At 38.9% G+C, this 22551-nt stretch overlaps 4 protein-coding genes and 1 non-coding gene across 7 annotated transcripts; 2 read left to right on the forward strand and 3 right to left on the reverse strand.

The window, feature by feature from the left end:
* Positions 1-731: 731 nt before the first annotated feature.
* LOC135635508 (RNA polymerase sigma factor sigB-like) lies at positions 732-6069 on the reverse strand. The gene is made up of 7 exons (XM_065146618.1): positions 5873-6069; positions 4282-4448; positions 3076-3681; positions 2350-2580; positions 2109-2249; positions 1269-1469; positions 732-1161 (listed from the first exon to the last, which is right to left on the reverse strand). The coding sequence occupies exons 1-7, from the start codon at positions 5946-5948 to the stop codon at positions 880-882; spliced, it is 1704 nt and encodes a 567-aa protein (XP_065002690.1). The 5' UTR covers positions 5949-6069; the 3' UTR covers positions 732-879.
* Positions 6070-7235: 1166 nt separating this feature from the next.
* LOC103983153 (protein FAR1-RELATED SEQUENCE 9) lies at positions 7236-11712 on the reverse strand. 3 transcript variants are annotated; one of them, XM_009400332.3, is made up of 3 exons: positions 11573-11712; positions 8550-11144; positions 7236-7600 (listed from the first exon to the last, which is right to left on the reverse strand). In XM_009400332.3, the coding sequence occupies exon 2, from the start codon at positions 11136-11138 to the stop codon at positions 8556-8558; it is 2583 nt and encodes an 860-aa protein (XP_009398607.2). In that variant the 5' UTR covers positions 11139-11144; positions 11573-11712; the 3' UTR covers positions 7236-7600; positions 8550-8555. The 3 variants fall into 3 exon arrangements, with proteins under 3 accessions (XP_009398607.2, XP_065002589.1, XP_065002588.1); XM_065146517.1 differs by lacking the exon at positions 11573-11712 and adding an exon at positions 11489-11572; XM_065146516.1 differs by lacking the exon at positions 11573-11712 and having other exon boundaries at positions 8550-11465.
* Positions 11713-12383: 671 nt separating this feature from the next.
* On the forward strand, positions 12384-12464 carry TRNAL-AAG (transfer RNA leucine (anticodon AAG)). The gene has a single exon. It is a non-coding gene; the product is annotated as a tRNA-Leu (tRNA).
* Positions 12465-13145: 681 nt separating this feature from the next.
* Positions 13146-18928, reverse strand: LOC103983151 (uncharacterized). Its single transcript, XM_009400331.3, has 4 exons — positions 17950-18928; positions 15628-16291; positions 14129-14826; positions 13146-13369 (listed from the first exon to the last, which is right to left on the reverse strand). Exons 2-4 carry the CDS (start codon positions 16233-16235, stop codon positions 13365-13367), a joined length of 1311 nt encoding a protein of 436 aa, XP_009398606.2. The 5' UTR covers positions 16236-16291; positions 17950-18928; the 3' UTR covers positions 13146-13364.
* LOC103983494 (uncharacterized) lies at positions 17226-17941 on the forward strand. Its single transcript, XM_065148122.1, has 2 exons — positions 17226-17422; positions 17496-17941. Exons 1-2 carry the CDS (start codon positions 17256-17258, stop codon positions 17740-17742), a joined length of 414 nt encoding a protein of 137 aa, XP_065004194.1. The 5' UTR covers positions 17226-17255; the 3' UTR covers positions 17743-17941.
* Positions 18929-22551: the final 3623 nt, after the last annotated feature.

Consider the following 22551-nt stretch of genomic DNA (forward strand, 5'->3'; position numbering starts at 1 on the left):
AAGAAGATCCAATAAGAAAAAGAAAAAGAATAGACGATGAAGAAAAAGGACAAAGAGATTTATTGGAACGTATCACAATGAGGATTCCTTAGGAAGGACAACTGAGTCACAAGTCCTAATACATCATATGATAGGACATTTAAAATAAATAATAATGATAATAATAATAATAAATAAATAAATAAATAAAATAATAATAAATAACAAATCGGATTTGATCATCTAGCTTTGAGTGTAGATCCGCATCCCAATGGTTGATCGAATCGATAAATACCACACTGTATTACTTGGGAGAAAAATGCTTTGTATGTACTTAACACCAAAAACATATAGAGGCGGAGTACCTTTCTAATACCCGTCATGAGACCCACTTTTCATAGAATAAGAATTCAAAACCTCATCCAATAAGTTTACATTTAAAATATTATATTGATATGGTATACTAAATCCTACCCAAGATGAATCCAATAGATCTTAATGATATTAACTAATTTACCTTGTATGACTTTGACAATTAATAGGACTATCCTTGGGATCCTTACTCTTTGCAACTAAATTCCCAAAAAAATAATATTTTAAACCATTTGATGATAAGTTTAGAGATGACAGTTTATGAGTTGAAACTTCTGAGCAATGGATTCCACAAATATAGAGATTATTCTTAATGATGTGAAAGAAGTCTATTTAAGTCGCTGCTTCCGCCATACTACAACCAGAAAAAACAGATCGACTACTGCTAATTCTTGAGCCTTTCGTTAGATAATTGCAGTTCTCTACATTGAATTTTAAATATACAAAATGTGAATGGGAGAATTACAAGTTCTGATGATTGGTTGTGAGGAAAAGAATGTGCAGCGACATCGGGGGATCTAAAATAACTTACAAAATTATATATTGCCGCAAATTCTTTGTTCTCTTCTTGCTCTTCAGTTTTCTGAAAGCACAGGACTCTATCTGCCGAATCCTCTCCCTGCTCACTCCCATCAACTCTCCAATCTCTTGTAGCGTCTTCATCCTTCCATCTTCAAGCCCAAATCTCCATCTCACGACCTGCTTCTCCCTCAGATTTAAGGTATCCAGCACCTTGTTCAGATCCTCCCTCATGAATTGCTTCATGAGTATGTCTTCTGATGTCTTGGCAGCAGGATCAGCAATGACTTCCTGTGGAAAACTACACCGGTTAAACTCAAAAGTACATGAGACTAAAAACTAGATTGGTTGATGATAAAAAGATGTATATAAAAATCCTAGAATAGGATGTGACAAACTGAAGCTTTCAGGCTCTGATTGATTCCGATCTTCTGATCCAGAGATCTTGGAGCTTTAGGGGTCAGCATCACAGCAGCAAGCCTCTTCATTGATAACCCAGCTGCTTCTGCAACTTCTTCATTGTCAGGATGCCTTCCGTTCTCACTGTACAGTTTCTTTTTGGCCTCTCTGACTCGATAAGTTGCCTCAACCATATGAAACTGTGGAACCCACAATATAGAGATACTTATTTTTCACATTTGGATATCCAGAAACAAGTACAAACAGAACCCTAATGTTTCTCCGGTGAATGAGATTTAGAAATTAATGCCTTAACATTTAGCTTAGAGACTGACCTTTAGATTACATAACTTTTCTCATTGTTCACTTAGTTTTCAAGGTTAAGAACGTCTATTCCGTAATGAAGAATGTTGATCTTCAATTCATGTAGGAATTACACCTAAACAAGGCACTGAAAGAAATGGAAGGAGAACACTATTCTCTGACCACTTTCTCAGGAGCCAAAGTACAGAAAACTACAGCACAATAAACAACATAGTGATATCATGCATGCCTCTGCATTCTGAATTTTAGCATGTTATGGGAGCTAAATTCTTATAATATACAAGAAATTATATATATATATATATATATATATATATATATATATATATATATATATATATATTGTGTGTGTGTGTGTGTGTGCGTGCACATGCATGCGTGCGTGTCCATTATTTATAGCACTCACAGTATATCTATGTTTGTCTTCTCTAATGCATTTGGTTTCTGTCCTATTCCTAAAGAAATGCATGATACCAATTGAAAAATCCACATAAAAATATTAAATGGAAACTTACAGGCAATCTAATAGTCCTGGATTGTTCTGAAAGAGACTTACGAACAGCCTGTTTGATCCACCAATGTGCATATGTTGAAAACTTAAAGCCTTTAGAAGCATCAAATTTTTCAGCACCCTTTACCAGGCCTCTGCATCCTTCCTGCAGGAAAAATTCAAAATTCAACATCCTGAAACTAGACACTGCACCAAGAAGACTACAATGAAAAATCAATCCCCATGCATCTAATATAAGGAAGCACCTGAACAAGATCCTGAAGGTTGATTCCTGCACCCTGATAGTTTTTTGCTATTGATATAACTAGTCGTATGTTACTTTTAATCATTTTATCCTTGCAATATGTGCCGTGGTTTATGCGCTTCCTCAGAGTCTTCTGATCAATTCCAGCAGCTGCAGCCCATTGGGCAAAGGTTGGTTGACAACCATTTCGCTCTGCAAGGTCCTGTTGTAGCCTTTCTAGCTTTAGTAGACTCTGATGACATTCAGTAAGAAGAAAAAGTTAGACGTAGATGAAAGTCTGGATAAAGACTTTTGCATCATGGTTGAATTTGCACCTAGAGCTTTTTGTGGTTATCTTTTAGATGCTGAGGGAATCATTTTGCAAAAAAGCAACATATCATGTGGCCAATATGTTTTATCAAAGTTGACCGAAGTTAAAAAGAACCACTCAGTTTTGACCTTTTACAGTTCAAATAGTAAAAACAAGCCACAGGGAATACCACTCTGATTTTGCAGATGCAGACAATCAGCGGAAAACCTGCAAGCTTCATTGTAATGTAATAAATATACATTTTCTTGTCTTCATGTTTTGTAATTATATCTACAACCACACATACTCCATAGAAATAAAACCTTTCTACAAGTCGTAATAATACAAACAGACAAACCAAGGAAGAAAGTTGTCTAAGCCATTCACAGACATCTGTAGCAATAAACAGCTTGAAACTTCAAGTGCATTAGTTCGTACCTGAATTCCCTCTGACAATTCTATTTCTTCGGCTGCTGTGAGAAGCTTTGATGTACTTGTTGTTCCCCTCAAGTAACGCAAGGGATCTGAATAGTCAATCTCCTGAAAAGCAGAACGCTTTTTCTTTCCAGAGGAACCAGACTTTAAAGAAATAACACCAGCAGTAGCCTTGTCTGCTGCTCTTGCTCTTCTAGCTCTTCTCTCAATTTGGCGCCCAGATCTCACAGCGATGTTTTCAATATGTTGCATCCCTTGGAATTCAGGTTCATCAAATGTTGAACTGGATATATCTGTACTTGCATATTGATCTAGGGAAACATTATATTCAAATGGTATAGTTTCTGTTGCAGCAGGATGGTTGGTAAAGCCAGCCCATTCTGTTTCAGTAAGGCTAACCCTCTCAAGCCACTTGATGTCAGCTTCTGATGGAGTCTCTTCCAGCTTCTCAACTTCTGCTGACAGGTTCTTCCCTATCATCTGAGCTGCATCTTTTGCAAGTTCAAGCGCTGCTCTAGCAAGAGCAACTGCTTCAGCAGCAGCAGCCGCTATTACTGCCTCATCACATGTAAGAAGTGTTTCCGAAGCCAAGGTTGCTTCAATGCTAGTCTGAGAACACAATACAGAAGAGATGTTCCTAACTGAGCTAAGGAAAATTGATCTGGATTTGCCTAGTAAAGTTAACAAGCAGTAAAATTATGAGCTTTTCTTTTATCAGATTTATGTTAAAAAGCACCACTAAGTTAAATTCTGCACAGGAATTAAGCAAAAATGAAGTATCAAGGATGCATGAGTGCAGCCCAATGGAAATCAACTAATGTGGTTTCAGATTTGGGTTTGGACCTCTAAACTCTACATAAGAGCACAATTCAATAACAGAGGCTTCATGTTTTGATGTTAGAAAAACTAAATCTCTAACATTTCATATTCTCAAGTGAGATTGGCAATTTTGAGTGGCTCGAATGTGGTAGGAAATCATTACAAATTTTCTTTTTCACCAAAAAAATTTTAACCTTTACAGTGTCGCTTAACTAAATATTCACCTGGGAATATTTCCAGTACCTCTGGTTAAAACATTAAAAATGTGTCAAAAACTCTTGAGACAGGTCCGAGAATACTAACATACACAAATATATCTTTTTCAAATCTTATGACTTGAAAAATCATTTTCTTATAATTTCTGGAATGTATCACGAATCAACCACTGACCTTGGTGGGTGGACCAACAGATCCAGAATATGTTAATGGTCTAATGGCACAGGTGGATGAAGAGGTTGAATGAGCTTCCAACTTAGGTATCCGCTCAAAATCAATTACAGCAGTTGTAGGGGATAAAACACACCGACTGCGGAAACAAACAAATTCTCTGGCCCTTGCTGCAATCAAATTTTTTTTAAAAAAAATTAGCTGCTTTAAACTAGATCAAATAAGATAAACAACTCAAGACAGTGTACATTAACATTCAAAAAGCTCGATGGAATAGCCGTGTAGATATAGGAGAGCATATAGCATTCCAGAATCACTGACCTTACTAGTTTATGTTTCTTGTGATTAAAGCTGATTAGGTCCTCGGGACCCAAAAAGGCATTCTCCATCATGTGAAGTTGGATAAATCTAACCTGACCTTGATGTGATAAAAAAAAATCCTATTTTTAATCACATCACTTCTTGCGCAACATGTCAAAGGAACAGGATTGAATCTTCTTAGTATCATGTTTAACCTTACAAATGAGCAAGTACAATGACTCTATAGAAGAACATTTCAAGAGATCTTAAGTCCAGTTAAGGAGTACATGATGAACTTTTCTCATATCAACATATCAATCTTCTGATAGAAGATGAAGCACAAACTCAATGGATGGCAGCAAAAGATCCATGTTGTCAACCTAAATAGTTGGGACATTATGGTTTGTGGTCATTGCTGTTGAAGCGCAAATTCACCAAAGAGTAATTCTTTAAGTATCGTGTTTCATGACGAGAGACGACATTTGGAGTCACAATAAGGTTTCTTCTTTGCCATCTCAGTTACCAGATAGGAGTCCTGGAAACAACCTCTTTACTTGCAAAATTAAGGTTGCACTTTGTATGACTCATCCTAGATCCTGTATTGGCGAGACCTCATTGTTCAAACTTAACTAAATCATGCTTGTGTTTGAACTAGCATTTCCAATCTACCTTTTCAAAAGGCTTAAATATCATGCTTTTCAAACTATATTACTCCCAAATTCTGCATCATGTATGAAAAACCAATGTAGCTTTTGCAACTCACTAAATCACAAATGCTAACAGAAAATTCCCAATTTAACGAATCAATTTACATCTGAAAGATACATTAGCTACACTAAACCATGAGTAAACTGTGAGTTTCGAATGTATTCTTTAGATATATCCCATTCTCTTTTATCCTTAGACTTCATTGATGATCGAAACCTTGATAGCTATTAAGCGCATTCAGTCTGTCAGATCAAACTACCACCACTTCAACTATTAAGCGCAGTACAGGAGTCAAATTCAAACGCAATGTTAGCTACTAATAAATCTTATATGAGATCATCAGCAATAAGCCTCCATCCATAGCAATTAACCGAGAAAATGCCGCCCCCATTAAGCCACTTAGATAAGGAAACACGACATAGCACGACTCATCTATTGGCATTGGAAAACCGAACTCATCATTAACAAATGACTCTAAACAGAGCTCAAACTCGAATTCGCTCCCTCAATCAGTTTAACAGGGCACTCCGGGACGAATCTACCAGAGGCCAAAGAAGAAGCAGATCAAAGATCAGAGTCTGCTTACGGTGGAGGGAGGGGAGGGAGGGCCTGGCGAGGGAGTCGGAGGAAGGGGCCTTGAACTGCGGCACCAAGCACGCCATCCAAGCCGTCCTCCGGGGGAGTTCGGGGCTACGCTGCAGGCAGACGAAGAAGAGCACCGTGGACGAGCCTCCTCCGACGCCGCCGCTTAGGTGAGAGAACGCACGCGAGAAAGATTAGATACAGTGCGATGGCGTCAGGATAAGACACGAACCGGCCCGGCTCGACCGGTCGGGTCGGTGTTTCAAAATTGAGCCGAGCTGTGGGTGGTTTGATTGGAAATTTTGTGAGACCTGATCAATTTTTTGATGATTGGAACATTAGTTTGATTCGGTGTATTGTTGTGATCTTTGCAGATGGAAGTGTGTTGATCATTTAGCATGTCGAATCAGCAGTTGCCGTTGATTTGATGGTCTCCGATTTCGGATTGATTAATTAGACCGTTTGACTCTTACAAATATTTCCCAACTTTTTATGTATCATCAAAGTATTTACATTTTTTTTACAAATATTTCCCAAGTTTTCTATTCATATATTTTATATCTTAATCTAATATATTATTATATTTATTTGAGAAATTATTAAATATATAGTCAAACCTGTTGAATGGTTCAGCAAATAACCCAATGACATGAATCAATTGGCTCTCATATGATCCGATTTGAAGCGCTCTCATATGATAATTATTTTTTATCTCAGATCTTCGGTCATACCATATTGGACTACTCAGCCATATCTGAGCATGGGGAGAACAACAAGAACAGAAATGAAGAGACTCACCCGAGAGAGGCTGAGACTTGTCTCTGTAGCTGCTCAGGTATCTGAAACTTACAGGTTTGAGTTATAATGAACACAATAAAACAATGTCACCTTTGGCAGTAGATAATTGTCTGAACTGATAAAGAATCATGTTGTGACCAATTCAATGACTGAAAACCAAATGCTCAGAAAAATCTTACAAATCAAATGTAATTTCCACATACAAAATCATCATGCACTGGATGAGAATGGAAGATGACCTTTGGATACCAGATAAAGAATCAAATTTCATCAAATTCTAATGACAGAACTGTAAAATTTCAGAAGGTTTTGCTAAAAAAGATCTCTCGATCTGATCCAATGCACCATAGAATTATGCTGAAGTTTCAAACCGGAAACATAGAAAATGAGCTAATATTGGTGATGAGCTTTAATTAAAACATCTCCGTGACTACGAATACACAGACTAAGGAATTGATTTAACCAAAATACATCATGCTTCAGATACAGGATAAATGAATTGGAAAAGTAATAATGTAACCAAGGGATTACTACAATGATCACTTTCATCTGTAAGAACCACAGAAAGGTGACTAGTTCCAAAATGGTGGTAGATATGTTTCATGAGTACTAATATTCCAAGAGACAGTAGAAACACACAACAATCCACAAAGAAGTAGTTGCACTTTTCAGCCATGTAAAAGCATCCCAACTATCAAGACAAAAACAGAAAGGGGAATCTACTAAGATGCACATAGCCACTGTACTGTGAGCAGAGAGATGGTATACATGAGAACATAAGATGGCTATTCATGTGACCAGAGCTATATTTACACCGTACAAAAGAGGATAGTTGAAGTCCAACCTTGACGAGTGGAGCTCAGGATTTCAAGGAAGCAAGAAAAAATTCAACTGTCCCAAGAAAGCAACAAAGACTTCCATCAATCTTTGAGGCCTGTAATGTAACCTCATCATTAGAACAGCTCTACATCACCTAGAATCAACTAATGCTTAAAAAAAAGATCATGTGTATCAGATAAAACTAACCAAATTCATTTTATTTTAAGACAAGTTTAACAACATGCTCGATGTCAGAATACAAAATCAACTTATACATATGGGAACACAAAGCCCATTTTATGATCTTAAACCTCAACCCACAACATACTCACACCGGCATACACACAATAAATAAAAGAAAGAAGAATACAGGCTATGCTTCGGCATCCATCTCATGGCCATTGAATTATTATTAAACCATTGTACTATCCCATAGATTTAAGGGATATATGGAAGTTCAGATTTTTTGTACCACATTAAGTCCTAATAAAGCCAAAATAAGAAGAAACAAAAAAAGTGTGTCAACGATTAGCGCATTATTCTTCGATCACACTTCCCATGCTTCCTGATGTTAGCATATAACAGAACAAGGTTCTTAATCCTCCTTGGTCAACACTTGCCTCCATTATGCCAGAGTAAACACAACAAAATGCAAAGAAAGAAGCAATACACTGTAGACTGTCTTCTTACCAGTGTATGATGCTGTCACCTTAAAAGACAAGATGATATGCTGATTTACATAATCGGAGGACCTTTTAACCCAAAAAAAAAGTTTAAAGAAAGTTACTAGGCCACTTTTATAGGACATATGAACTTTCTTTAAGCTAACCAACAAAAAAGTATATGAAAAAAAAAAACAAAAAGGAACCCAAACATTGAAATGCAGGCAGAACTTAAGCTACTAACAGTATTTCTGTGCACCTATGTACATATATGCTCCATCCCGATAATACACAGCTCACCTTCTACAGCATTATGAATGGCAACAGATAATACTATAGCTAAAAGCCTAAAACTATGCTGATGAAACAACAAAAAGACATTTATATCGTGGTTCATCTTACACTGTATCATCTGATGTCATTCTCTGCCAGTAGTTTTGTTGATGTTAGCTTCTTCAAGTTCTTACCAGAGGCATCTTTATTAGGAGTGATCTTCACAACCTTTTTGGTTTGCTTTTTCTGTGAAGTAATAAAACTCTGCAGAGTTTGCTGCCCTCTCTTTTGCTTTGCAGACACTATCTCATTTATAGCCTTCTGGAGAGCATCCTTTGCAACTGCATAAAATTCTGTAGATGTTGCTCCCTCTCTTGCACATCGTATGGCATCACGGCAGAGATCATTATATCGTGCTATTGAAGGGTCCTCAGCATTACCTCTGAGCTCAACACCGTAATCATCCAAGACAAAGCCACTCTTAGCATGTTTTGTCCACCGTTTCAATATGTAATTATTAGGAAGAGCACGAACACCATTGATTATAAAGACTCTTAGCGCATGTCGACACAAAATGCCAGAAAACTCGAACATGAAACAACTGCAGTGTGCTTTATTCTCAGTGGAATTAAAATCAACACTGTATATTTCATCATCAATTTCATTTCTCATCACTCTATATTTACTAATACGTCCATCCTCTATTTTATCCACATGATAACCCAAAGATTCAACAAATTCCTCTTGAAACCTGTCAAAAATTGATCTTGTGTAGATACCAGCTGCCTGTTTTTCCATTGGTGATGCAGTCCTCAAAAATGGCTTTTCAAACAATGTTACAAACTCAGCTTGTGCTTCTTTTTCATACCGGTTTGCAAGCGTCTGAGATAGTTGCCTAACAGCCGTCCGTAAGGGGGTTTTTGTTGTGAAATATTTTTCAATAACTTTGTCAAAGTTTTCACAACTTTGTGATCCAGGGACTTCTGCAAGGAATGTTTGCTTTACAAAGACTGGAACCCATTGATGACGGATATTGTATAGTGATTGCATATAAGCACTCTCCTTCAGACAATACCTATTTATCATTGCATCCCAGCATGATTCAAATGATTCAATCGTTTCAGACTCATCAACGCATGCTTTCAATTCTCCTTGAAAAGGGATGTGTTCTGAAAATAAATCAGGCAATTCCTCCTGTATGGTACTTAAGATCTGTGCCTTGCAAAAACAATGATGTGTTTGTGATAATGTCTTAGCAACAACTGATGTAATTGTCCTGTTTAGTTCAGTAATCAATGAGACAGGATGCAGTGCAGGCATTGCTACAAGCCAATTCTCAAAAAGCCAAGTAAATGATGCTTCTGTCTCATCTACCATCAGAGCACATCCAAAAACTACTGGTTGTTGATGATGGTTTACACCTGTGAACATAACAATAGGCATCAGCTCCTTGTCATTTATGTATTTTGTGTCAAATCTAACAACATCACCAAAGTAGTAGTAAGCCATTCGAGCTTTAGAATCAGCCCAAAAGATGTTGGTCATGCAATTATTATTTTCAATCTGTACAGCATAATAAAAGAAAGGGTTATCTGCTTGTGTTTTCTTGAAGTATTCAAGCAGATTTTGAGCATCATCTGGTCCTAAATTATTATACCGAATCTCCCTTGGATGCTGTGTGTCTTGGCCATTTAGCAGAAGATTGCAGGTATCAGCAAAGTTTTTCGCAATGACCAGTATCTCTCCTTGAGATCGGACACATCGAACCTTGCTTCGCAAAGAAGGTTTCAGTTCATGATTATGCTCCAGTACGAGTTTGGAAACCATCCAAATGTCAGCATCTTTCCGAATTATCTCAAATAGTGCATCACAACCTTCTTTCGACGGATCTTGAATCTGTACCCTCTTGTTATCATCACTACCATTATCCCTCCCTGAATGATGGCGATGCTTTGAACAAACAAGTTTCAACATTTTAAGGGATTCATCATGCAATGATCGGCGTGACTGTCGAACACGAGCTTCAAAACCCACACGGCCTGCGTATGCATAATAAAATGTCTTGGCAAGCTCAAGAGATTCAAACTCCATCCCGATATATGGATCCATCACAGCATCTCCCTCTGTGGCAATGTAGTGCACCCTGCTTGGCATCCCAAGTTCATGATTATGCTCCTTCATGAGCTTCGTCACGACCCATCTCTCATCACCTCTTCGAATCACCTCAAGCATCGCCTTACACCCTTCTCTTATGGAAGCAGCCCGTTTCCTCGTCTTCTTGCCAGCAATAATACGCTTCTCTCTGCTGAACCCTTCTCTTGAGCACACAAATCGCAGCATTATGATGGACTCGTTGCATTTCGACCGTCGTGACCTGGCAATGCGAACAGAGAAGCCCACACGTCCAGCATATGCTATATAGAAAGTCTTTGCAGCCTCTCCAGATTCAAACTCCATACCAACAAAGGGTTCTAGTCTTCGATCCCCTTCCACTGCGAAAAGCTCTCTTCGGACTGACTGTTCCACCAGCTCAAGAGACTGCTGTTGCTGCTGCTGTATGTGGTGGTGGTGATGCTGTGGCACAAGAGGATGCTCGGGCTCCCCAACGTGGACATGAGGACTGACACCGAGTGTCGTCCAGAAGTTAATGCTGTCGTCCTCGAGCTCCACATGCTGTTCTATCAATCCATTAACGCCGTGGGGGTTACCATCCATCATCCCAAACTGCAAAAAGATCATAATCAGCTCAAAAACATGAGCAAAACAGTGAGTGGGAAGGTACGACAGCTATCAACTATACATAAATCCACTCCAATCAGCTCGAACCAAACACAATACAAAAGAATTGAAACTCCGTGACCAAAGAAACCATCTTTCCCACGATCTACTACTCGAAACCTGCGAAAGGCAGGAAATTGATCCGGAAAATCCCAACAAGAGAACGCAGAAAGTGATCCAGAAGACGAACGATACGAGAGAAATATCATAGATCATCAAAAACAGCGAGGAACGGGAAAACTCAGTAAGAGAAAGAAATGAGCGGAAAGATAACGGGAAGGAACCCTAACGAGCAACGAATCGAACGAAACGAGGAAATGGATTCGATAAATCGAAACAGAACAGGTGACTCGGAAGAGGTAAGGCAAGTTTACTTCCAGCTTCGGCCGTAACTCGGTGCCTTGCCGTCTCTATCGCGCTCCGATCTCCTCACTCTCTCCACCCCGTGGGTGGTGCGACGACGCCCTACTCTCACCGCATCGCATCGCAACCCTAAGAAGCCAAAGCAAAGAAAAAGCGCTCCTTGACCACTCGAGGATCAATACTCACTATCTTCACATTCTTCACGCACGAGATCAGCCACATGTCTCACACCATCTGTGGCCCCCACGTCTCCTTGTGGGTGGGAGCGGCATTTCGGGTTGAAATTTCGGGACGCGGATACGCTCATCCGTTCGCCCAAAGATACTACCACTGTCCGGCCCAGACCGGTCGGGCTTAGTCCGCTAAATTGGATTCGATCCAAACCGTTGGTTTAATTGGCACCCTTTTTAACAAGTCTTTATTTTTATTCACGTTCATCATATAAATAGTTATCAAAGGCTATGATGTATGGATAGCTCTTCCCACAAAAACACTTCAATATTTGCTATGATGTATGGATATCTCTTATGTAACATACAACTATGAATACGAGCTTCGACAAGCTTGAAAGAATATGTTCGAAATATTTATATTTAATTTAGCTCGAGGGAAATAATTGGTTTTGATTCACTCACACACTAATAATATTAAATTATAATTGGAATAATATTTCTCATGATTATACAAAGAAATGGAGGGATGGCTAATATGGCTAATACGTATGTATTATGTGGGTATTTTGTGTAAATGATCTAGGGGGATAATTTAAGATATTATAAATATTAGTATAAGTAAATTTATTTTAATTAATCATTAATAAACGTTGAGATGGCCGAGTTGGTCTAAGGCGCCAGATTAAGGTTCTGGTCCGAAAGGGCGTGGGTTCAAATCCCACTCTCAACAAAAATATTTTTAGTTTTTTAGAAAAATCACTTTCATATTTTAATCTTTTTCCAAATAAAGTCACTCATAAATTATTCAAAACTTATATATATATAGACTCCTCCCATATTTTGTATTAACGGAAACGTCGTGAATTGAATTTACCTTTTTAATGATATATAGACTATAAATCATGTCATGTGACTCCTAAGACTAAGCAAATGACGGGAATAAATTACACAATTTCTATCTACTCAAACAACAGCCAAATGTTTCGACAATGCTTTGAAGTATACATATTTTTCAGTTTTTTAGAAAAATCACTTTCATATTTTAATCTTTTTCCAAATAAAGTCACTCATAAATTATTCAAAACTTATATATATATATATATATATATATATATATATATATATATATATATATATATATATATATACTCCTCCCATATTTTGTATCAACGGAAACGTCGTGAATTGAATTTACCTTTTTAATGATATATAGACTATAAATCATGTCATGTGACTCCTAAGACTAAGCAAATGACGGGAATAAATTACACAATTTCTATCTACTCAAACAACAGCCAAATGTTTCGACAATGCTTTGAAGTATACACAGGATTGGTCATTTAGGGAAACAGTCAAGCTTAAGTTTATCAAAGGGTATAATAATGACTAATTTTTCTCTATTACATACCTATATTATAACCTGCACTAGACCATAAATATTAAATTATCCATCGAAAGTTCACAACATTGATCAGGATTATTTGAGGATGTCAAACAACAGCTGCCCAAAAGTTATTTCTGATACATCACAAAGGTATGATACAGGAGAACAGTCCTTCGAAGCAATGTGATTACAAAGAAAACATACAGTGGATGGAATGTAGCAATCATCATTAGACCACCAGAAAAGTTATCCTGCAAATTCATTGAAACAAGAAAGTTGAGGGAATTCGTAAGTATTAGCTGAAAAGGAATCAGATAAACAAATTGACAGAAGAACAGATCATAAGCCTCACGAGAATCATGATCTGGTCCTGCACTCACTGCCATCGCAGCGAAAGTGTTTCATATCGACAAATAAGCAAGAAAAAAGAATAAATAATATGATATGATTTGCCTCTTTTTGATTGATAAGTGATGAAGCACCAAATATACTAAGGGAAAAGAAATATCATCAGTGCTGATCATAATGAAGCAAATTATAACTCCCAAGTTGCAAATTTGGGGGACCATATGGATAAAGAATCTCTATCCTCGGATTTTATGATGCAAAATATTCTCCACCCAGAAAATGATCACAACCTAACTATGGAATCCAACGAACACTATAAGCAATAGGAAGCAGTAAAAATTTGATAAATTCATTGGTATCCAACTCAATACAAAAGTTGTATTCACATTGCAAGAAAGCTTTCATTTGACTGCAATGGAATGCTAGAAGTTCAAATGAAAGCCATTTACTCTTTAGGAATTACATCTAAGTTATCTCCACACCTAGTGTATAATAAGCCTACGAGGTCATAATCTATCTGTGTACTGCATATGTGTGATGTTTTGTGCTATTCATGCACATAATCCAACCAAATGCCACAGGTTTAGATTAAAATGACAAAAGTAATGATGCAAAAAAGAAAAAAAATAAAAATAAAAAGATGGGAGAAAACAGACACATACCCTGTAATGTTGGGAAAGAATGGAAAATCCCTTTTTTCTTGGACTTCCTTCCAAAGGGCCTGCATGCTTTTATGCTAAGATCTACAGCAGCTGCAAGAGCCATGAAGATAGCTGCATCCTCCACGCATGTCACATGCTGAACTGCAAGTTGAACCAGTGGTTTGCTGCACTGCCCTTCTCCCTGCACCTTACAGTTCATCACAAATCTACCAACCCTGGGGGCCAAAGATGCTGAGCAGAACTCGCCTGTGCTGCCTTGTGGTTTTCCCACAGGAATGCCAACAGGCATCTGCCTATCCATATCTATGTAAAACTCTCCTCCCTTATCAGAGCTTATTGCCACATCAGAAACAAGGATCCCAGCATCCTGGCCTTCGGGAAGAATGTGGAGGCGGAGGCACACGGTATCCCGTGGTCCAGTCTCTCTCCATGCCTCAAGTCGACCCCATGGATGCCAGCTCTCCGAGGAGCTGACGGGGTCAGGACGGAGGATGAGCCAAGCACCTGGATTGGAACGAGCGACCCTGTCACATCCCATGGATGGGACAAATGGAGTTGCCATGAAGGCAGCTGCTACAGCAGAGCCAGAGAGATCATGGATCATAACCTTCCAGCCTTTCCTTTCCCTCCTTTCAGCATCATGGTTTTCAGTGTTTGAGTTTTTCCAGTGGCCACTAATCATATCCAGTGGAGATGTTCTGTTGTTGAAAGGAAACAATTAACAAAACCAACCTGAGTAATTAGTAAAAATGAATGAAGAATGTCTAAAGCTGCTTCTAATCATAGACAACTGATGGTGGTTTAAAATGAATGGACATGAAAGCAGATGGCATGCTTCAAATATGCAAGCATCAGAAAAACATATATGATGTCAATTACCATTTGGTTGGCATCGACAAATAAGCAGAAATGTGCACTACAACCACTTCCGAGTGAAATTATGTAAGATATTACTAAATTGTATCACACTAGCTGATTCTCCAACAAGCAAAGAAGGTACTCAATTCAAAGTTTACTACTAAACAGAAAGGAATATATTTTCATTGCATTAATATTTAATCATGAATGTGTTTCCAACAAGGAAGCTAGAACATAACAATAATCGAATGAGAAACTTGCACCCGAAGACACTCCAACACAGAAATGCAAAGATAGGGAGAGAAGGCTTGGGTTTTCGTAAAGAAAACATCATATATCTACAAGCAACCAGAGCAAAATAAGTTTACTTACCACAGGTATTTTGGACACCAATGCATTCTTAAAGTACCTAGAATCCTGTTCTGATAAGAAGTAATACGATTGAACATATTTTTATAGGATAAGAAAATTTTGCTAATTATCAGAAGAAAACCTAATGATTAAAGTTTTAGAGCATAAGTTAACGCCACTGAAATCTGAAAACAAAAATACAAAATTACACGTACAAGTAGCAATGTGTACTATTATAACACCACTTAGTGAAGAAAAAGCCAAAAATAACAAAAAAGAGATTGTTATACCGTCTGTCTTGGATGAACTTGCAGCTGAATATGGGTTGCTTAATGGTACCCTGTAGCTGAACTATTTGTGGACTCAAGGTAGTTTCATCTTCAAATTTAAAAACATATCTTAGGTCAGGGTCAAGCTTCGCCTTTAAATGAAGCTCTGGTCCATGTTTCTCTGCTTCTCGTTTGTTCTGCCCAATATGCATCCAACCATTGTGAAGCAATGCTGGTTTCTCCAAACCCCACTCAGGACCTATTTCTAACCTGAGACTCCCAATTTGCTGCTTTCTACCTGTGACACCACAATGTGAACTCTGCCTCCCCATGTAGACCACAATATCAAGATACGCTTGAGAAGTCCTGAAACATCGTGGAAGTGCAAGTGCTTTGACATCAGACTCTTCAAGATAGAAGAGTATAACATTGCTGTCAGGATCTGGACTGGCTTCAGGGGATGATATCAAAGGCACAGGTGCTGTTTGAATGGGAAAACCCCTCAGGCGGATCTCACAGAAGCATTTAGAATATGCATGTACTGCGCCTCGCCTAGCCTTTAAAGCATCCACTGAAAATCTAAGTCCCAGGGATCCAATTGACAATCGGACAAAAGTTTGTGGATCCATTGTTCTTTGAAGTATTACTTCCCCATGTCTTCCAGAAGTGGTTATCTGATCAGCATCTGTTTATAGAGGCACAAGTATTAGATTTAAGAAACTGAACTGCAGTGCCCTAATTATGTCAGATAGTGAGCAACTCAAGTCAGAACCTCTGGAACTTCATTCATTGAAGATTTAAGAAGTTTGTGAGCATTTTCAATGAAAAAGAATAAAGTTGGTATTAATTGCTCATTTTCAACTAAATGGAGGATATAAGAAAATATTAATTGCCCATAGTTAGTTTTATCTAACATGCGTAACGACTAAAGTTTCTATTCCTGCCAGGCATCCAAGCTCTTTTTCCATGGTCAGAAGATGCTAAAACTAAATGATCAAGGTATATCAAAGGTTACTTCAAGGACAAAACAAGGCAATGGTTTCCATCGATTAAAGAGAACCTTGCTCAAAATTCTTTCCTCTATGGACATATACATACACACAAGTAGAGTCTTTCAGGTTTGAACATATCTGCTACAGCTTGTGCTTTCGGTTCACCATATTAAGTTACAAGTAGTTCCGGATCAATCCAATCTCCACCTAGCAACACCCTTTATATGGGCATGAGCACAATAATCTATTCTAAAACTGTCGAGATGGACCACAAGAGGAAATAAATTTATAGATGTTAAGGAAGATCTAAAGCCAAAAAGGTTGCATACTCAGCAAGGTTGCAGATCAATTGTGGCTAGTGGTGGTACCTCAAAAAGGAAAAAAGCTAACTGGCTTACAGAAGGCAAACATGGCATTTTCTTTGGCAAACAGTAAAGCTATCATGGCCCTTTTACAAATACTTTCGAAGAGAAAACCAATAGCCCTCCACCAGGACAAAGAAGATACTAATCTTTGCACAGCCTGGGTGCAAGAACCCCAGGGTAGGGATCCTCCCTTATGTCCAAACTTCCAATTGACCTCCTTATCAAACCTACACCATAACATAAAAGGGCTGTAGCAAAACCTATCCCTGGATGATGTTCATTGCAGATCACGATGCCATGGCTCATTTCTGAGCGCGGGCAACACACCAGTTGGCTAGTCTGGCTAGCAGCTATTCTGTGTGCTATCCTAGCAATAGTTGTTATTATCACGGGTATCGTCGTGCTCGCCATCTACCTGATCTACCAGCCTAGGATGCCATGCCATCTTCTCCGACCAGAGCTTCATTCTCCAGTTCCATGGGATTGATGTTGCTGAGCTGCGTGCTAATCCATTCGATGTTGCCAAAAACAGCTTATTCGATCTCAATTATCTCTTCCAGTCATCACCGATCCCACTGGACGAGGTGGCAATGGAGACCATGGACATGGCACTGAAAAAGGGTGTCATACCATTCGACCTCAACGGACAAGCAAGAACCCGGTGGAGGGTGGGGATATTTCTCTCCCTCACGTTCTGGACACACCCCTCATGCCAGCTCCATTTCTTCTGGCCAAACGGGAGCACCATCAACTTGGACTGCAGTTCCAAATCCCACTGATGTCTATTCAAATACATGGTGAAGTAGTTCTTTCTGTTCCTCCCTCAACATCCAGATTATATCTCCCTTAGATATCTGAAATTGTATGTTAATTAGAAGCATCTGCGTCTTGGTTGTGGATAGGTCCTTTCACTAGAATAGAGATACATATACGGTGTAGATTATACTTGTGGAGATTGGAAGTTGAAGTAGTGAGAGGAAGCGTACCTTATCGTCTTCCCGAAATGAGCTCCCTCTGCTTCCTCCAAAGCGGCTCAAGAACTCGAACCTCTTTCCAAGGGCAAGAATACTGATAAAAAACGGTGCTTTTGAAGCCTACAGGACTGAAGAGAACTCCATTTTCGCTTCTTTACTTCATTTATCAGATCGTCTTCCAAGCAGTAAAAGCAAGCATTTTGGAACGCCTAAATCTTCGTTTTGAGGCCCGGGAGGCGCGGTGGTGCCGAGCAGAAAAGGGTTTTTTCTTCACCGTTTCTTTCTTTCTCTTTATCTATCTGCCTTCCGTCCCCGAAGAGGACTCCAATTCCTGAGTCCAAAAAAACACTGCGAAAGATTATCTAGAGATAATAGCTTCCCAAGCTCGAACCCCCCCTCGCTTTTCTTCCGCAAATGCCACCAAACAGCTCACAGCTCCAAAAAGGAAGAAAAAGGAGTAAATCCAGGAGGGAGGAAATCAAAAACACCAAAGTACACCCTTTTCTTAGCCGAAAAGCCCAAGCAAAACACGTTCCTTACGGCCGGACCGTCAACCCAGCAGAAAACGCAAGAATTATCGCACTTTTCTCCCAAAAGCACAGACCTTTTTCCCCCTCCAGAACAAGCGTTTTCTACTCGATCAACCCCCAAACACCGAAAGGGAGGAAGAAAGATCAAATCTTTCCACTCCCTCGAGCTCTTCTTCCAGCAAGAAAGCCCCCAACAACCTCTCGATCCGGCGGATGACAACAAGTGAACGCGGGAGGGACCAAAGAGGGAGATCGGAAAGCTCGGAGGAGGAAACAGAAAATATATACCGCACGAATTAATGAGAGGATATAAATGATAATAGCGTGCAGACTTGGGTGACGAAGCAATTTGACGGTGAATTGGAGACAGCTGTTCTCGACCATCATCCAATCGCCATCAGACAGAGAGATTGACGACGAGTGCTTTTGCACATAATCTATTCGACCTCGGCTCCCTTTCAACCGCCCGCCCGACTTCGTGACTTTGGACAACGCCGAACTCGTCGCGTCATACTAATCCGATTAAGGCGAAAGAGTAAATGCGAATCTGTTCATGTCTTGCGATCCAATGGGCGCTCTCCGAGCAACATAGATCGCAGACCGGCTCGCGTCGGATCGGCTGCCTTCGCGTTGCTTGTTGTCAAAGCTCGATCTGATCTCACACGATTAGATCGAGACGATTGGTGATGTATCGCCACGGAAGACGGAGAAGATGACATGGACTTGACGTGACAGTTGCATGTGCAGTGATTGAATCGGGCAACCGCACATGATTATTTTGACCCGAAATGTTGACCACCAATTGATTTGCTGCGAATCAATTTGATTCGTTTATACATATTTCACATTATTTGATGCGAATCTTAAATCAATTCTTTATCTTTGCTGCTCATCATGTCAAATGATAGGCATGTCAGCGTAGATTGCTGACATTTAGACATATTAATCGATTTAATTATGTAATGGAGGAAAAAAATACTCTCGAAAGAGGGAATTCTAACAGTAAACATGTTGTCCTAATTGCGATCACACCCCCACACCGATGGGGCGCACGGGGCTCGAGGCGATCTGGCTCAGCACGTGTCCACGTGGTCTGCTCGGGCTCGTGACATGCGGCCACCGCTGGGTCCCGCCTCGCACATGCGGAGCCACTTCGAGTTTCCCGTTGCAGGCCATTAATTATATTATTATTATTATTGTAAGATTAATGAAAAGTAGTAACTTAAAATTAAAGGATTAATACATATGTAATTGTCGCTCTGAGGCTCGCAAACCTCGTGAGTTACCCGCCTCACCGATTATGAGGATGCAATGGTGGACCCCACGCGAGGCAAGGGCACGTTGCCCATGTTACCCTGGTGGCCCCCTTGGATTCCATGGCGGACCTGCGGCTGGGGTCAACATCTCGACCGTGGCACCGCCGCCTGTTCCCTTCGGCAAGAAACCGCCACCTCCCCCAGCCACAGCGTTCATCCGCCATTAATGTCCTCCTCGTTTTAGTTTGGGAAAGGACGTCTTCCCCGATCAACAAGCAGTCGCCGCTCAGGCGAGGACGAGTGGGTGCAGCAATGATGAGGGGAGGTGACGGGGAGGCACATGCAGTCTTCAACACAGTGGTAGATGGGGGACAGGTGGGGTTGGAGCTTCGCTTACATGCTGTGTGGTCGTTGGTCGAGCCTTTTCTTCTCCTTTTGGGAAAGTTGGATGGCTTTCCCAGTGTAGTGTGACACAACAATGAATGCCCTGTTGGTATTACCCGAGCAAGCAGGCAAGGAGAGCATCTTTCCTGTGTTCTGATAACACCCATTCAATGTACATATTGGAGCATGCATGACGTCTCCTGAGAAAGTTCAGCCTCTCTCTAGGGTTTGTAGTATTTACGATGGCTGTATGTTGACGCACACTGGAGTGGAGCTGCGTGGAAGATGGATCACGAGGCAGATGTCTGTGTGCGTGCGTGACATTTCGGCCAGGAGGTTGATGAGTCATGTCAACAAAGAAGAAAAAGAAGAGGAAGAGTACACTGTACATGCACGCTTGCTGGCTGCACATGAGCATGTCTTCCATGTTCTTCCAAGACCCTATCTCTTACTACAGAGCTTGTACTCGTGACCGATGGCTTCTCCCATTTCCCATTTGAATACCATCTTTTTTCGACTCTACAGGTGAAAGAATTAGCTATAATTACTTCCTGTTAATTTCTCTGCAGAAGTATCACTGCATACCATTCTCTTCGATCACATACTGCGATCCCTTTGTTTGCCGAAGAGCACAGCTTATTCGACTCCTCTTATGTTTCTTTCATTTAGGGTACAGTTTTCAGCCTGATATATATCATTCCAAATGGACACTAAAAATTCCACATATCATGAAGATATGGTACAAGAGGTACGATAATTACCGGAGACCTCTCTGAATTTGAAATGGACGAGAGGAACTCTTTAGGCCACAAATGGACCATAAAAAGATCAGAATGTCTTAACCGGTGGTACTTATTAACACTGACAATGATAGTTTACATCAAGTGATGCACATTCTTTGTGTTAGGGAAAGATGTGATCAATCCAACTTAGTTTGGACTTGTGTGAGTAAGAATTTTAGTATAAAAAAAAGTCTATCACGTCAACATATAAGAAGATTATGATCGGATAAGATATATGATATCATTCATCTCACACTCAAGTTAATAAAGGAGTTGAGTAAGGGTGATCTGGGTAAGCAGCTTCTGATCTTGATTACTGTGTGCAAATGAATTTTTATAATCGATCAAATTAGGAAAATATTTCATTATATTGTAAAAATATTCTTCAAATATTTTATATTCGACAAAATATTGATATGACTAGGTTATTGACCAAACTCCCTCATGCTTATCATATTTGTTATTTATCGAGTCTTGATTTAGCTAAACATTTACGTATCAAGTCTTAATACTAAGTCTTGATTCGAGATAAACATTTCTCTTACCTCTTTGTAAATGCATTATACGGAAATATGTGCTATTATAAGTATAAAAATGATAGAACATTTAATCAAACAATACGCTACTTTTATATCGAGTGGTGCTTTACTTGCAAATGAGACTCTTAGAATCATTGATAAGCATATCTGATACTTAGCTTGAGGCAATGATCACAAACCAAAGCAAAGCATGCAAAGATGGCCTCAAATTATTAATTGTTTTAATTGTTTAGATGAAGAATGAATGACTACATATCTTGGGATAGATTGCATGTAGTATTCCTGAAAGATATATTATTTTTTCTTGGTGATGTATAAGTGGTCATACCATAGAACTGATATATTGAATTATATTCTTAAAATGAGGGGTGCTAAATGATTCATAAGATCTCAAATTTTAGATAATACACAATCTATTGAATTATATTATTATTATTATTTTACAAATATAGCATGGATAAGTTTTGAACATAAGACATCATATCATCTTATATTTTTTATAAATATCATTTTATTCAAAAACATAAATCATGAATGAGATATGATGTATTGATTTTTATTCTAAAGATAGTGAAAGCATAAGTTCCATTAATTGTGAAATTACTTTGAAAGGGTGAGCTATATAAATATTGAAATTAGATGTGAAACTATTTGTTATCAATCATACATCAGGAAAAAATAAAGACAAATATAACAAAAATGTTTTGATATCAAACTAAAAACATAATAAAATTTATGCCATTTGAAAGTCTTGTGGATGTCATATGTATTTTTAAAGTAAAATTGGAAGAAACAAACTGTGACTACAGAAAGTAGATGGTGGTACAAAATTATCTACTATGAAACAAATGATTCAAGGATCAATTTAACATAAAAAATAATTTTAACACCTATATGAAATAGGATCCAATGTTGAAATTTGATGAAGTTATACAGTGGAAGGAAGATGGAAAATACAAGTACAACAAGTAAAATGCTATTAGATGTAGTCCAATCACCCACAACATCAACATATATGAACTCCTTTTCTAAGAAAGTTGAGATGCATCATCATTCCTAATAAATTTCATGGTGATAGAGTCCATCGTAACCTTAAAGTACGATTTAACTCACAATGAATGTT

The sequence above is a fragment of the Musa acuminata genome, chromosome BXJ3-4 (genome assembly GCF_036884655.1).
Source record: "Musa acuminata AAA Group cultivar baxijiao chromosome BXJ3-4, Cavendish_Baxijiao_AAA, whole genome shotgun sequence".
In the NCBI taxonomy this organism is placed as follows: Eukaryota; Viridiplantae; Streptophyta; class Magnoliopsida; order Zingiberales; family Musaceae; genus Musa; species Musa acuminata.